At 39.3% G+C, this 18,235-nt stretch overlaps 1 protein-coding gene across 1 annotated transcript in view; it reads left to right on the plus strand.

The window, feature by feature from the left end:
• Positions 1-18,235, plus strand: part of NEPRO (nucleolus and neural progenitor protein) — a 324,864-nt gene that overhangs the window by 153,920 nt on the left and 152,709 nt on the right. The window contains exon 5 of the mRNA XM_044072737.1: positions 9,934-10,011. Coding sequence (XP_043928672.1) covers positions 9,934-10,011 — 78 coding nt within the window. The remainder of the gene's footprint in view (positions 1-9,933; positions 10,012-18,235) is intronic.

The following is an 18,235-nucleotide window of genomic DNA, read 5'->3' on the forward strand; positions in this document are numbered from 1 at the left end:
TGTGATTCAGCATGCCTCATGCACCTCATGCATATGCATGACATGCTGACATCACACAGTTTAACTGCAGCCTCCGTGTAAGAGTTATAACTCTTACACGGAGGCTTCCTGAATCTGGCCCATTCCTCCAAAAAGTAATCAATTCTTCTATGGCTAATATTAATGTATTTAATGGAAGCCATGGAATATGTATCAGTGTCACTGAGCATTTCAAATATCTGCAAAGAATCAAATAGCACCGTACCCTTCCTTTGTCAGGTCTCATAATTCTGACAGATTTGTCCTTTCTAATTTGATCCAATAACTCTTAATTCTTTTTTCAGATTAGTTGGTTGATATAATTTTTTATCTTTTATTTTTAAGGCATACAAATAATCTATAATGGTCTTTTTCTAATACAGTTAATGTTGGATATAACAGTGGGTTATAGGTGCTTTTCCTCTTAGTTTCATGACTATTTTCTCTACCATCATAAGGTACATTTTGGTCTTTGTACATCATAGCCAAATGTAACTTTCTCATGTCTAGTTTTAATTCTATAATAGTATCTATATAGTCAAATCCCTTAGTTGGTACAAATTTCAAACCTTTCATGAATAAAGTGAAATTTTTTTTGTTACAACTGTATCCATATAATTGTATATATGGTACCCTTTATAAGTGTTGACCACTCCTTCACATCTAATGTCTCCACCATTTGTTACATTATTCATCTCCATTTGTCTCTTCTGTCCCTCCACATTTTTTTCTGTGAAGTGCCCCTGTTCTGGCTCCACCCCTACATGCCACCTCTGTTGGCGTTGAAAAAAAATATTCTGCTTTCTGTTATGCTGCCTGTTACCATAAAATTGCTGTTTTACTGACTTATAATTCTTAAACTGGAAATACTGTGATTTCCATCCTGACTTTTCTCCTGAGTTTCATGCTCTTTAAATGTCATGGGATAGGCTTTCTTTTCCTTGTATTCTATAATATCTCTTTGAATTTTTTTACATTTTCTGTTGAACAGTTTATCACATTTATTTTCTACCACTGTGATCTGTTTTGTATGCAAATTTTCCCATTCCGGGAACAACAAATCTGTCTTGATGTCATTATACAATTTAACATCAATCCAATGATTCTGATGAAGTCCCAGTTAATGGGGATGAAAGCACTCAATCTGTGTTTTAACATTTTATTTGTTTATTAAAATTTGACTTTTTAATCTTAGTTCTATCTGGTCCTGCTAATTACATTGTACTTATTTGGATTTATGGAGAACAACATTGCCATTTGCATTATTTGCCAGGGTTTCACCAAAAGACCGTTAAGAGAATGGAAGAAACCATTCAGATGTACCAAGCCCGACAGTGACGCAATTCTTTATTAAAGTCTTCTGTCATATCTGCAGGCTCGCAGCAGGTGGGCAACCAACTTATAAAGAAGGATGTGGGAAGAGGCCCCTTGAGTATGGTCTCCTCCTAAAGGCTACCTCTGTACCAACCCAGAAGAAGATCAGGACAGTCCACTTTAGCAGGACTTTATCCACATACGTGGATGCTTGGACAGGGGCACACTCTTAGATCTCACAAATAATGGGTGTACAAGAGATAGACCTTTTTGCTTCTTCAAGCAAAAAACAGATATCCAGTCAAGGGAGGAAACATCCACTGCCCAAACCTGTCTGCCTGGAGCTCTGAAGTAGAATTTCATCAGCTGCTTATTGCTTCAGGAAGCAAAAAGGTCTATCGTACACTTTGATCTCCATAAAAGTCTCGAGGTTAAACATTTTTATAGACGTACCCTTGAAATGACTCTCCATTCCTCAATCTAACAATGCAGTGATACTTCTCTCTCAGCTAAAGCTAAACAGTAAATTGAACATTTGCATAACACCTTATACATACTCCCTGATGACTGTTATCACACTGCTGAAGAAATCCTGTTCTGGATATCCACTATTATAAATCATGAAGCAATTCTATATGAGATCTCAACACTGACTGGCAACGAATATATGTAAATACCTCCACCTACTCGGAAAATGTATAATTTCACTCATCTCATCAGTGTCCCAGCTAGACTTAACAAAATACCGGAATAGACTCTACAGTGGATTGCTTTCTCACCTTCTCTCTAAACAAAACCACCAATGATTGCCTACCATACACCATCAGTGACCATCTTTCTACCTTTGCTATAACATAACAAAACAATACCCAGAGGTGACTACAATATAAGTAGGCATGTAACCTCAACAAAATTGAAGTACAAACTTTTATTTCCAAACTTATTCTAAAACAAAAATGCATTTAGAGGAAGCAATCTCAGAATTTAACAAGCTATTTCTAAATATACTAAATTAATGGATCCCATCAAAACACAAAATATAAAATCTAACCCAGCACACTGATTAACAAAATAAACCAAACAACTTATGTACATCAGGGACAAAGCTTAGAAACAATGATCTCAAAACAAATGGCAAAACTGTGCTAAATTCCATATTAAAATGAACACACACACACACACACACACACAATTGTGTACTAACATCCTATGAGAAAACCTTTGTAATCCAGATCTCTTCTAGGCATCACTGAAAACTCGTCTCTACCCTAATCAAACAACACCAATGCCATCAACTAATAATAACACCACTGACATTACCTCCCAGTTCAACAACCACTTCATCCTGTTTTATCTCTTTTCAGAGATAATCCCTCCTCTATTCCCCCACCACCTACACAGTTAAATGACCTTGTAACATCCCTCTCTATAAATCCTTTCCTTACCGAAACAATCACACTACATCTCAAATATTTAAAACCCTAAAGTATAGTTTCAGTTAACCTTCCAGTTAAATACATCAAAATGGCAGCAGACCCATTCTGTTTCAGGGAGCCATATCCCAACCTTCTTTAAAAATCTTAACTTGTTACAAAGAGACATTCAGCAGATTCTCTAACTACAGCCCTATCTCCCTTAAAACAAATCCCAGTGAAATGTATTCACAAACAGCTCCACAAGCACCTCACTGCCAACAGTCTCCTCTCACAGATCCAACACTGCTTTCAGCCAAGTCATAACACTGCAACTGTACTACATTTCACCAATACAGTCCTCTAGCATAGAAATGCAAATCACTTAGTTTCATTCATCATCCTTGACTTATCCAAAACATTTGACTCTTTCTGTCAACCTCTCACAACCTAAACTATCCTGGTGTAATACTAAATACTATGGGCCAGATTCCAAATAAATTTCTCAGTATAAGTCTGTGCTGATTCTGAAAGACTTGCTCTCAGTGTGACTTACTTCGGTGTAAGACCTATCTATAACGGGCTTACTCCGGGGGTTAGATTCTCAGTGTAAGTGGTGTCATACACTGAGAGCAACTTATTTGGAATCTGGCCCTGTGTCAGAACTGTTGGGAAAACAGATGGTTGTAACTTAGGGAAGTAATCCTTTGGAGCTGGAATATAGGATCTGAATTGCCCAGACATAGTAAGGCTTTACTAAGTTTAATGCTGTTTGCTGCTAAAAAAAAAAAAAAAAAAAAAAAAAAAAAAAAAAATTACTATAAAATCAAATCAAAATCTAAACCAGCTGTAACTGAATTACTGATTATTGTAAATTAAATACAATAACTGGAAGTGAGAACTTTAGAAAAGCGGAGGAACAAGTTACATAGAAATAAATGAAATTTTTGGGAAGAATACATGCAGAATAGTGTTCAGGGAAGAAAGGAACTGAGCAATTTATATAATGTTGAAGTGAATGTAAATTGTTATTTTCATGTAGTATATATTTTTAGAAAGAAATATTTTTTCTGTGAATGTATTTGTACCTATGCCACTTTAAAAATATTATATTTAATAAAGATGTTTTAAAAAAAAGTAAATGGGGACTTCAAACACATACCTAACTGGTGCAACAAGGAACACCTTTGCTCGTCCTAAATTCCTCCCACACTGTATGTGCATTGGCCATATTTGCAGACTTGAAAACCACACAACAAAGTAAGAGGCACGCTGCAACAAAGCAGCAAAATGTGTTACAGACCTCTCCTATAAAATTCTCCATTGTCTCATTTAAAATACAGAAGTTAGAATCCCCACAACACACATTCTATACCTAGCTAGTCACAGCCCATAATTTTATATACTACCCTGATAATTGCCTCTCCTTAAAATAATCCTTCAGCAGTATTCGCCTCATAGTGAGTTCGCTCAGGTGAAAAATAACTTCTGGCCACCACAAGGTCCAACAATCCCACCAGACACTTTCTTTTTCCAGTTAAATTGCCACTTCCACTAAAACAAACCGACAAATTAAAAGGCTTCATACCCAAAATAAAATGGCACCTGACTGACTCCTGACTTTCCCTTACCAGGGTAATGTGGCACCTTCATGCTATTAACATGTTTATAAGGCACCTGGTATATAATCCAAAAGAAAACTTGGTAAATGGCCAAATGGATCCAACGGACTAAAAAGTAAACAAGTAGAAAACAACAGGAATCCAAACTACTAGAAACACTTTTAATAGCACAGCAAAGCTTTCGAACCAAACAGTTCTTCGGCAGTGCATAAAAATGCATTGATAAAGAACTGTTTGGTTCAAAAGCTTTATTGTGCACCTGGTATATAGACAGTTAAAGCACAAACCAGAAGTCACTTGCACAGCTGTAATATACCACTTGCATTTCTCCATAAATTTCTCCCTTTTCCCATAAATTTCACTAAACTTCCACTTTTCCTTCTCATTCCTCTCACACCTCTTTCCAATTTCCCTTTGTTTCCTCCTGTTTTGCCCTACGCTACCTCAGTTAAGAAACAGAAAGTTACAATGTTGGTAAACTGAATTTCATTGTCAAAGGTAATGTTTCCTTAGAATTGTACACATTATACACTATTACTCTTAAGTTGTCTGTAGTCAGGTGTTTTCCGTGTAACTCTATATAAATTAGAACATTGTCTCATTCTGGTGCTTTACTCCTTGGGCCTGTGCTGAAAAGTAGTATTTTCTGCTCATTCAGACTACCATGTCTACATAAATAAATGTATTCCTACACACACACACACACACACACACACACACACACACACAATTTTTATTTTATATTGAATGTTTCTATGAATTTTATGTATCCATGTATCATGGATTAAGTTATTGTCTTTAATGGTGTGTGACATAATTACTACATGGGTAATTTTGCTAGGGTGTTCGTTCATATCCCATCCAAAGATTGTATGTTTAAGCTTTGTTAATCCATATGTATATATGTGTATATATATATATATATATATATATATATATATATATATATATATATATATATTGGTAATAGAGTGAATAGTCTTAGAAATACTTGTGGACCACTCACAATTAAGGTTACAGACATTATTGTTTTAAGATATATATGTCCTCAGGGGGCGGCTAATTTACATTAGTAGGTATGTCCAGAGGCACTATACTATTGATTTTTGTGAGTTGTGTGGCTATTAGGATTTCATCATTGTTTGGCATTTGTGTGGGATGCATAGAAAGGGTATACATTTTTTTTGAATATATAATGTCTGTGTCAGAAGCTCTTTTCTCTCAACTGCACAGATTTTCGCAGAATGTGCAGATTTTCGCTTCATATTTTTGGTCTGTTCCTCATAAAAAATTGATTGTTTGACAAGTCACTGGAATGATCTAAGGATTAAAGTAATTAAATAATGACATGTATTTGAGTTTCAGACTTTATATCCTTCAGAAAATACATAACACAAATCCTGTTATTCTAGCAATTTTCTAAGTTTATAAGAGCAGTATTTTAAATGTGTCCCTATTTTTGGGCCTTTGTCCCCCCATTATGTCAAGCTTTGTCCAGATTTCTTGTGGTAAGAGGTTGAGAGGTATGAATCTGATCATTATGATTATTTTTTAGGCAGGAGGCAGTATTTTTTCATCATGTGTGTATGTGATCTCAAGTCAGGTTTCTTTTACTGCAGTTAAGTTTGTCTGGGTTTGATTGCAGTCTTTTAGCCAATGAATCATTTCAGCACCACAGGGAACTGTGTTAATAGGTCTTAAATGCCAACATGTCCAAATTCAGGCTCTCTAAGCATGAACTTTGGTACCTTTGAAGATTCAGTCAACAAAGCAAAAAAAAGAGGCACTTTTGTCTCCTCTCCTCAGAGGATTAAGAAAAAGTAATACATCAGTGTTCATTTTAGTACATTCATTGAGATTGTAAGGGCACTTCGACCTAGTTCTGGTTCTCCAGCCCAAAATGTCACTTTTTGGTTAGGCAAAAAGAGAAACATAGAAGTGTTAAAATTACCAGAGCCTTGGAGCAGGATTCTTTACATTTTAAAATGCTTTTGGCCTTGTTAAAACACACAAACCTAGACACATAAGCACAATCTTACAAGTCCGGAGATTTGTTTTATTTATCCCAAGGATAGATAAAACCTGTGTTTTCATGTGAGAGATGACTAGCTAACTTGGTATTGCCTTCAACCTCATCAAATGCCGCATCTATGCATTTTTGCAACACTTCCATTTCAGAAGTAAAACTGCTGAATAAGTGAGCAAATGAGGTTATTCACAAAGGAGATTAGTACCTCTCCAGCAATCTTCTTTCTGTAAAAGCAATTAGAAAATGCATTTGTTCCTTGATTTCTAGATGATTATATATCTTAACCGTAGTTCCTTAAGCAGTATTATTGCTGTTTCTCTCCCATACATTTTAAGCTTGAGAGTACTGGCAAATTTTGCACTACCTATATGTTTTCCACTACTTTTTTAATTGCATTTCAGTAGACAGTGTTCCATTAAAAATCTTACGGTGCATCTCAGTTTGTACTTTTGCATTATGAGTCAGCCTTGATTTATATGATAATGGTAATCAGATTATTTTCTATGATTTCTAGAACTCAGTATCTCTCATCTGTAACCCCGACCAAAATTGAATTATTTGCTTATTATGCCAAATTGCATCTGTTTGCATTTGAATTGTTAATTGGGTTTTACATCTCAGGCAATGATTCATGCTTCATGTCCATGGTTAAAGTAACCTAGGCTGCTACTAGCAAACTTCAACTTATACAGACTTTTTATGAAATAAAGCTTACTTGTACTCTATGAATGCACTCTAGTTTACCATTTACATAACACAGCTCTAGATGACATCATTGTATTGAGTGTATGTATGTAAGTTTTCAATAGACAGGTAAAGCATTTTCTTTTCTTTTTAATTGCACTTTGAAAAAGCTAAGATATATACTTTCTGCTTCGGTGTGAAAGTATTCTTAAAAAAAATCTTAGAAGAAATTCTGTGTAAATAAAGTGTAATTTTTGAGTTTGAAACCTTCTGCAGCAAATATTAAGTTTTACATCTCACTGTAAAAGACACTCAGCTGTACAGTGGAACTGTAATATGGTGCAAAACCAGTTTTTATGTTGCTGGACAAATATCTTTCTACCTTTTTTGCTATCTTTCAGTGATGATGTCAAGTTCAAAAAGGGCTATTTCTTCAGCAACATTTGCTTCTCAGACTTACCATAGTTTCCTGTAGTATGTCCAGGGTTAGTACCAGCAATGGTCTACACTTTGCTATATGAAAATGGTATACCAGTGCAACTCTGAGTTAACTAGAGCAAGTTCTGTAAGATTCACACATGCATAATAATCATGTTTACATATGTTTTGTTGAACTTAGTTGTCTATTGCATTGGCATTAACAGTACTTATTTTAAAGTTCAGTAGTCTTGGTAATTGAATAATAGTGTCCTGCAAAGAAAATCTGTAACATGTAACCTGAGGAGTGTACTTCACATGGGAGTTGAATGTTTTATGACTGTACACTTCAGAATTTGTGGTGCAAGACCATTTCTCTGGCTAGGTAGTACAATACTTGTAGTAATGAAGCTAATTTGCAAGTGGACCTTTGTTTACAGCTTTGACTCAGTGTTTCAGAGAGTAAATTTACATTTCCAGAGTTAACTGTTATTCATTCTGTGTTGTAAGACATTTCAGGCAAAGCAAAATCTGGTTGTGCAGATACTTTACTACCTTTTTCCATTGCCTTACCTATGCTAGTTAGTGTTTATGTAGTATGTCATTTCATCCAAATACTCCATCTAGTACACAACATGATGGACTTCTGCTCTATACCTATCATTTATTGACTCATTCCCAGGAATGATGGAGTACTGCTTGGGAATCTGATATTGTGAAGACAGTCGAGCTGTTGTAAGGTAATTCATGTGACATGAGACCTTCAGGAGACAGCACTGTTTACCTTAAAGCTTCTTTCCCATCTTTCATTTTTTGGGGAAGTCAGGAATGATGTATAGTTACTGTGGCTTTCTTTACAGTATTGTAAAAATTTCTAACTGTTCTGATGATAAATATTTGTTTTTGTATTTATTATCCACCTTAGTAGGATTGATGACTTCTAGTTGTATTGTACTTTAGAAAATATATAAGCAGATACACATGACCACATGTATGTGCGTACGCACACACACACACTATTGCTGAATTACACTTCCTTTTTTGTGCTACAAGTTAAACTGTAGTGTTTCTAATATTGCCAACAGTTTATTGTACAGCTATATTTCTTATATATTTGAGTAATAACATGTTTATTATAGTAACTTGCTGAGCAGTCAATGGTAGAGAGCTAAACTGATCTTTGTATAGAGTCAAAAAGTCATTGAATGGTGCTGTTCTCTCTATGTTGCAAGTGCTGGAAAACAGTGGAATTTTTGTGGCACATGCACGTGTCTTTGAGGTTACAAACTTGAACAACCAAAGGTAGTAAAGAACACTATTGAACATATAAGTTATCCTAATGAGCCCTGAACCCGCATTTGTTCTTTGCAGGGAAAATTCCTACAGCTTTGAAATATCTATGCAGAATGTGGCTAATCTTGACTGTTTGGTATCCCGTTTTACAGTGTTCTCTCTCTCTCTCTTGGAAGATCTAATATTGTGGTGGATATATTATACAGCAGTATTTCATGTCATTTGCTGATCTTCTTTCCCATTAATACATTTTGATTTTATTAGGATTGAATAAAAATATATTGTATTTTTGTGTGGTTCATAGGTGTTTTACCAGGCTAACGACCATAAGGGTCTTTTTAAGCTAGCCATGCATCCAAATCTCTGACAAGTTCTGATACCCTTGATAAGTGTAAGCAGGGACTTGGGAGATGAAACATTTACAAGCTAGGGCCTGGGAGATGAACCATTTACAGGTTGCCTGTGTCCATTAGAGACATAGGTGCCAAACCAGGGATGAATTTCCTGTTCTCCTTCCAGTTGTCCAGGATGCACTTGAATTGGGTTAGGGAGGAACTTTGCTTCATATGGATGGGGAGCCTGTACCAGAAATATATGTCTGGGATACATACCTGTCTGTCCAGCAGGTCTTATTTATATCACAGGCAAGGTTTAAGTCTTTAGAATGGGTAATTCTGGTGTTGTTTGTTTTGCGGATATGCAGGAGGCCCATCAGAGTGGGATCTGACAATGCCCTGTATGTTAGGCATTAGTCTCCCCTGAATAGCTTGTAGGAGGCAGAATACAGGGATAGAGCCTTGAGGTGGTCTGCATAAGGTATTTTACTTAAGTCCTGCATTATTTTAGTGAGGAACCTCTGTGGACGTTCCAGTTGTTGGATATGCCCATTTAGGTACATACCAAAGGGGACATTGTACTCAATGATAGGTCTGATGAATGCCGAATACAGTGGAACAATGATTTCGGACATAGATGTCATACCTTTGTTTATAAGTTGTGCAACATAGAAGGATAGGCTAAGAGGTTAATAATTTTGTTAATATAATGTTGTGTTTTTATTTAGTTAGTCATTTTGTAATATAACTTTGTGTTTTTCTTTAATTTAATCTTGTTATAATATTTTACCTTAATGACATTATTTCAGTTTGTGTGTTCAGCATCTTCAATGGGAAGAATTCATCATTCTAAACACTGTCCTTGCTGGACTCCTCAGCAGATTATGGTTTGTAGAATAATTTGCAATCTTTCAAACTGTTTATTTAGAAATTACTAAGTACAGTTTGTATGTTTTTTTTTATTTTAAGCCATGTTTAAGTTTTATAGTCCTGGTCCCTGTAAATCAGCTTTTATGGAATTGAGAATTGTATAACTGGATAAAAGCAAAATGTTCTTCGTGTTTCACTGTTGCAGTCATCACACTTGGGTTATCCTGCAGGGGTAGCCCTCCGTTGGCCCGAATACCAGAGGCTTAGTATTTCTGCATTGGTTGCTGTTGCTTCAGTACTGATGTTAGGTCGTCAGAGGTAGAAAAACAGGCAGCCGACATCATTATTTCAGTCTTTCTTGCCGAGGAGCCCAAAGCAGAAGCGGTTTGCACGTGTGCCGGTCGGCCGCTACCTGAGTTTCATTTCCGAACTTGAATCATCTTGAAGTCTTCTAAAGTTAAGTACCCTGTTGGGGATCCTTTTTTCTTGCTCTAACCAATGTCAGAAAAAGTTAACAATTGTCTCGCCTGTGGAAAGCAAATACTACACCGAGATTTCCATTCTTACTGCATCACCTGTTAAGGCCCAGACCACGATGTACCTCGCTGTCGGTTTTATGCTTTGTTCAGCACCTGAACTGTTAGTCGTTAGGCCCTTAGTGTAGCTAAATACTTTCATTCTCGATCTCCGTATTCCGAAATGGCTTCGGTAAGGCATCCGACTACCGATCTTCCGAAAAAATGTAAGGATAAAGACAGAGACAGACCACACAGGTCCAAAACTGCCGATGACGCTTCTGTTAAGCTAGTTGCTTGTTCGCCAGTACTCAGCGAGGCACTTTCACAGCCCCTGATGCCTGCTTCAATGGATTCGCAGGCCACTACTGAAACCTGTTCAGAGTCCGGTATGCTGCGAGACTCTTCTTTGACTATGGAACCTGCGGATTTCTCTACCTTGGATGGGTCCAGAGCCACTGTGCAGGCACTGGCTTCTGAGGAAGCTCTTCGCACTACCGATATTCGACACAAACCAATGACTTGCGTCTTCAGTTCTTTCTACTACTGAGTTTCTAAGGCCAAGAGCACGAGCTATGCCTAAAAAAAATGATGACCCAATCTAAAGCGCCTACTTCCTTGCCACAGTCTCAGATGCTTAAAATGGCAGAAAAACTGTTCATGCTGATTAAGGGAAGCCAGCCTTCCCCTGCTAAAAGAAACAGAGACTTGTCTCCAGCAGCTTTATCTGACCAAGAGTCCAACGACTCTGAGGTTTCTGATTATGAAGACATGCCCTTATCTGCCTATGGGAATTAAGATGCAGAGGAATCCCTTCCTTCTGCCTCCCCTCCAGAGGATTTTTCTTTTGGTGAAACCCTACATACTTTGAGAGAGCATTTCCATTGGGAATGCCAGGATTATCCTCAGTCCAAAAAGAGACTCGGGGAATTTTTAGACCATTGGCTATCCCTCCTGTTCTGGATGTTGTGGATGATGTCTTTATGGAATCCAGCCTAACTCCTGATACTTTACCCCCTGCTCCAAGGAAACCTGACAGGTACTACAGAGTCCTTGACTCTCACAAATTTCTCTTCAAAAATCCTACTGCTGACCCAGAGGTCATCTCTCAAAGACCTAAAGGAATAAAAGCAACTTCAGCTAAGAATCACACCCCTTCGGACGGGGATTCCCAAGCTTTAGACAGATGGGGTAAAAAAGTATACACCTCTGCAACTCTTGCCATTAGAGCATTAAATTGTCAGTTCCACATGCTGAAATACCAGCAACATACGATGGAACTTATTAAGCAAAAGTTATCTACCTTTCCTGACTGTGCAGAAAATAAAGAATTACAGGAGCTTATGCATTCTGCAAGCCAAGTCAGCAAGCATATCCTGCAATGTGGATTTGACGCCCTAGAAGCATCTTGCAGGGCAGCAGTCACAGTTTCTGTACTTAAAAGGCATGCCTGGCTTAAGGAGCAGACCTTGCCAAATCAAAATTATTGGATGCTCCTCTGAACAAGGACAATCTGTTTTACACCAAAGCAGAAGAGGTTTTAAAAAAGATGGAAGAAAAGGCTAAGTCTATGCAGACAGTCAAAAGATTTTTTGCAAGTGCAGACTCCAAGATTTAGTAGGCATTGCCCCTCAAAACATTGGTCTTTTCCAGCACCCTCAAGGACATCTCAAACTAGACCCAGGGGAAACAGACCTCCCAGATTACAGTCTCAGGGTATGCAGAGATTTAAGCAATGGAGTACCTCCACTTCTAAAGCAGGGAGTGCTAAGTCACCCCTTTACAGAAAGAATTCACAATGACTTCTCAACTCCACCCCTCACCTCTGCCCAATTGCTCGTGCCCCTAGGAGGAAAACTTGCCCACCATGCAAAAAACTGGGCCTTCATCACCAACGATTGATGGGTCCTCAACATAGTATCCCAATGGTACAAATTTTATTTCCACATGCTGCCAACCCCAAAAAGGTTCCCAGATCTTCCTCCAAACCAGTGGGCAGAGGCATAAAACCAAGTTCAGTCCCTGATCTCCATAAGGGCAATTCAGTCTGTTCCTGCAGAACAGATAGGCCAAGGTTTTTATTCCAGACTTTTCCTGGTACCCAGAAAAGAGGGCACCTGGTGCCCAATCTTAGATCTATCCATTCTAAACACCTTCCTGGTGGTACCAAAATTCAAAATGCTCACCCTACAGCAGCTTCTCCCTATGCTGTCCAAAAATGCCTGGTTAGCCACCCTTGACCTAAAAGAGGCCTATCTGCACAACCCAATAAGGGACTCCTGCAGGAAATATCTATGTTTCAGGGCAGGATCTATGCATTATCAGTTCTCTACACTCCCCTTTGGCTTATCCACTGCTCCCAGAGTTTTAACAAAATGCCTGGCTCCAGCCATTGCCTATTGCAGACAGAGAAATATTCAAAGCCACCTGACATTTATAAAGGACCTTCTAACCTCCCTAGGGTACACTAGCAACGAAAAGAAATCCAAACTAGTCCCCAGTCAAAAAAATTGTATTCCTGGGAGCAAGCTCGGACACAGCATCTCAGATGGCGTTCCTTACTCCAGAAAAACAAGCCTATCTGACAGGCTACTTCACTCAGATGGCCACCAGAACCCAGCTATCTGCAAGGAAAATCCTGCAGGCTCTAGGGTTCATGGCCTCCATTCTACTAATTCCATATGCCAGACTGCATATGAAGAAGCTTCAGTGGTAATTAAAAAGTCTTTGGTGCCAACATTCTCAGAATCTGGAAACAATCATACCTATGATACCTTGTCTAAGGAAAGAGTTCTTTGGGTGGGCAGCAGCATGCAACCACAACAAAGGGCTTCCCTTTACTCAATCCCATGCCGCCCAGACCCTAACCGCAGACTTATCAGGTTATGCCTGGGGTGCACATCTGGATGGCAGGTGCATTCAGGGCCACTGTCGCCCAAATCAAATTCATCTGCACATCAACCAAAAAGAGATGCTAGCTGTTTAGCACGCTCTGACAGCTTTCAGATTCCTATTCTCACCAGGGCCCTTACTAATCAAAACCGACAACACCACAGTGATGTGGTACATAAACAAGCAGGGGGGAATCCACTCTGCAGGCCAGCCATGACCCTGTGGAACACGGCCTCAGCCATGCATATTCACCTGCATGCTCAATTCCTACCAGGCAACCAAAACTCTCTGGCAGACAACTTAAACAAAAATCTCCTAGACCCACACAAGTGGCAATTAAACCACAACACCTTCAGCCTTGTGACCCAGAAATGGAGTACTCCGAAGGTGGGCCTATTTGCCTCCCCCTACAACCACCAGCTCAGCAAATTCTGCACCAGGATACCTCACAGCAAGGCCTGGAATGTGGATGCCCTATCCTTCCAGTGGGCAAACCTCTCAATCTATGCATTTCCCCCTCTATCTCTTCTTACAAGAGTATTACTCAAGATAAGGGAGGAAAGACCAAGGGCAATCCTGATTACCCCAGACTGGCCACACCAGCACTGGTACCCACTACTGTGCAGTCTGTTACCATTGCCTCCATGGCACCTACCCCAAATCCCTACTCTCCTGACTCAGCAGGAGGGACAGTTCTTGCATCCACAGTTGCAGACCCTGAACCTTGCAGCCTGGCTTATCCCTTGATTTCTCCTCCAGTGGCCAGCCTAAGCAAGCAGGTACTGGATGTCATATGTGAAGCCAGATGACCCACTACAAGGAACTCCTATGCTGACAGTGGAAAAGGTATTGTTCCTGGATTCACACTAAAGGAGCGGATACAGCACAGCCCTCCTTGCCTGTCATCCTGGATTAACTAGAAGACCTACTGCACAGAGGCCTTTCCTTCTCCTCCATTAAGATCCATGTCTCTGCCAATTATAGCACTGAGCCACCTCTCTTCTCTCATCCTCTCATCAAGCAGTTCCTGAGAGGGACTAACAACTTAAGGCCACCAAGAAGAGCCCCCCCTCTTGCTTGGGACCTTAACTTTGTGTTGGAAAAGCTCACGCTACCCCCCTTTGAGCCTGCAGCGTCAGCAGATTTAAAATTCCTCTCTTGGAAAACGGCCTTGCTTCTGGCCATCACTTCAGCTAGAAGTGTGTCTGAACTACAAGCACTTATGGCTGTGGAAGCCTTCATTATTTTTCATGCTGACAGGGTCTCCCTCAGGACTAACCCAACTTTCTTGCCTAAAGTGGCATGCTGTCTGGCTCTCAACCAATCTATCCATTTGCCCACCTTCTTCCCTAATCCTCAAAATAAGGGGGAAAGGATCCCGTACTCTTTACATGTGCACAGACAGCTCAGATTCTACCTTGATAAAACTATGCCCTTTAGGAAATCTGACCAGTTACTAGTCAGCTTTGCACCAGGGGCAGAGGGCAAGGCCATATCAAAACAAACCATCTCCAAATGGATAGCACACTATATCCATTTCTGTTACAAACACCATGGGAAACTACCCCCACAGGGAGTCAGAACGCATTCCACTAGGGCAGCTTCAACCTCTACAGCCTTTCTCAGAGGAGTCCCTACTAGGGACATTCGGCTTTGCAACAGCAGTCCTGCAGGGCGTACTAGCCAGCCCCAAGTCTTCTTGACTGCCTCCATCCATTCTTCAGCTTTGGGAATCAACCTGTGTGTGATGACTGCAACAGTGAAACATGAAGAACATAGTACAGTTGTGTACACTTACCATAAATGTAGATGTTTGAGTGTATTCACTGTTGCAGTTCTGGTTTCCCTCCTTCCAGCCCCCTTGTATCTCTCTCTGTCTCTCTTTCTCTCTCTTCCTCACTCCTTACAGGGCTGTTGGTATTTACTTTTTACTGGTGGTGGTTTTCCAACATAACGTAGCTCCCTATTTGGGGGCTCCTGACATTTGGGCAAGAAAAACTGATGTAATGGCGTTAGCTGCCTGTTTTTATACCTCTGACAATCTGACGTCATTCCTGTAGCGACAGCAAATGATGCAGAAATACTAATCCTCTGATATTCGGGCCGACTGAGGGTTACCCCCTGGAAGGATAACTCAAGTGTAATGACTGCAACAGTGAATACACTTGAACATCTACATTTATGGTAAGTGTATACAACTGTACTTTCCTGAAAGACAAGTCGGGGCTGATCCATTTCGTAATGGGAATTCATCCTTGGTCCTGGTGGTGCAGTAACCTTGAGTTAGAATGTATTGGAAAATGTAGGGCTCCCCCCACTCTATGCACACAATGTTTGCTTCCCTTTACATGCCTGGTTTTTCAGAGCTGGCCTTAATATGTTATCAGAGCTTTGTCTTTGAAAAAATAAACCAGTATGAAGGTACTCTGTTTTTGGATCAATAATCAAATCATATCTTACCTTTCCTTTGTACAAATAGATAAATACATATGTGTTGGGTAGCGTTCGAAAGACATGCGTGCGTAAATGGGCGTGCCTTCGTTGAAGGTTGGGCATTGAGCTGGCACCTCAGCGTTTCGTAAAAATCTACTGCCAATCATTAGCGGACCGGAGTACCTCTGTGGCGACCGCTTACCGGGAAAAAGCCGAAAGACAAACAAAAACAACATATTTGTTACTGCTGCGCGAAACTTAACAGTAACACAAAACTTGATACAGTTATGTTTATAGTATAGCATTAACTGTGTTACAAAGAACTGTTCATCCTTGTGTCAACAGTGGTTTTCCTAGAAACAGTTCAAAATGAAAAACAATGTTTATTTTCAGAAAAGCCATCATATTTTACACTTGTGTTTAACTTGGTATTGCTGTCTAATGACTGACAACCTGAGCATCAGGATTTTTTTCCCAAATTGCTACAGAAGTTGTAATAACCTGTGCTTACCTCACAAGATATTGTAATTCATTAGCATCTCAAGAATAAATATTGCTTTGTCTTAAAACTAACACCAGATGCCTATCACTGTCCCATATACTTTTCATCTGTATCCTTTTTGTCCACATGTTAGCTGAGCATCAGTCCTCCCTACAATTGGACACAGGCCTTTCATTCCCCAGTACTGATAATTTTACCTTATGCTGGGGCAACAGCAGTCCAAAGGGCCTGTCGTTCTGGCAGTCATGAGGGTGCTTTATGCTTTCACCAGCATTCCAGCAATAAGGGCATTTGTAATGACACTAACCCCTCCCCTGGACTGGGAATGTGTGATCTGCTTCACCACAATAGCTCATATTTGCTTCCTCTTGCAAATGCATACTTTCACACACCCACTGTAAAGGTTACTACTAAGCAGTGGGTTGTTCAGCCTAACACCTGTCCCTCAGGTTGTGCATTTGCATTACTACCCCTTCTCTGAAAGGTACTGCAGTATGTGGTTCCTCCCCATCAACCCTCCCAGGATGGACAATGTCATTCCTCACTGATAGCCTCATTAGGCACCTGAGCTGCTAACTGAACTTGGCTCACCAGGACTGTAGAGAACATTTCTCCCTCTGTGTCTGGAGCTGCACTGCACTTTACTTTTATCTTCAGGGAGCTTAGTATCCCTGCGCTCTGCGAAGCAGATTATGTAATACTGTCTGTTTTTCTTAAGTTTGTTCAGTGACACATTGACACTTAAAAGTAATAACAGCAAGTTTTAAAATTCTAATTTTAGAGTATAGTAAAATCTGTGAAGGCCACTGTGTGGTCATCTTGTACCTAGTAAAGTCCTAGTAAACCTTTGAAATGTAAAAGCTGTAAGAGCAAGTAAGGATTAAGAAAATTAAAGTTCTAAAACAATATAATGCTTCTAATTAATCTGAAAATGTCTCTGAAATGGTATAATGCTCTAGGATGTGCACACGGACAAATCAAATTTATCAAAGATAACAAATAAAATGTTTAAACACATTTCTGCTCTCTCAAGCAAAGAATCTAGTGATGAAAATGTTCTAGATTATAGAAAAGTTGCAAAGTTAATTGTGAATTTGTAAGCAAATCCTGTATAAATAATACCACATTTTGAGAACAATATATCAGTGCTGCCACCATTTAACATTGTGCTGAGTATAGCCTGAATTTGAAGAAAATTATGAAAAGTTGTATTTGTTTGATATGTGATAGTAATGAATTAATTCTTTGTGATTTCACCTTTAGAATATGGCCCTATTGGGTGAACATCTGATGTTCATTATTCTCATTACCATGTTAGCCTTTGGGTTGTGTCTTGCCCCAGACACAACCAGCCAGATTCCATAAGGTCTGACTCCCTCCCACAATACATAGTAGAAACACAAACTTAATGCAGAAAACCACACAAAACCAATAGCCACAGCTTCAAAAACCACAGCTTCAAAAACCACAGGAGCACAACGCAAGGATGAAAGACTTTTCAAAGTGATTTATTCTGGTACCTCAGCATTTTGCCTTCAAGGAATAACAAGTTCGCATTGAGGTTAGAGATATCTCAATGTCCTCCCATAAAGCTTCCGCTAGAAAGCTGTATTCTAGTAAATGGAAGAGGTTTTCCCTTTGGGCTCAAGATAAGAACATTGATCCTTTCTCTGCACCTATTCATTCTATTTTGGAATTTTTGGCGGAACTGTTTCAACAAGGCTCAGCTGCAGCAACCATTAAGGTTCAACTTGCTGCAATTTCAGATTTTCATATTGGTGATAACTACTTCCAATTTAATGTCACACAGGTTGTGTAGAACCTTCTTAAAAGGTGCTTCCTTATTAAGACATCCCTTTAAGGAACCCCTTTCTCCTTGGGATCTGAATTTTGTTTAGT

The sequence above is a fragment of the Protopterus annectens genome, chromosome 5.part0 (assembly GCF_019279795.1).
Source record: "Protopterus annectens isolate FY-2018-M chromosome 5.part0, PAN1.0, whole genome shotgun sequence".
NCBI classification, from domain to species: domain Eukaryota; kingdom Metazoa; phylum Chordata; order Ceratodontiformes; family Protopteridae; genus Protopterus; species Protopterus annectens.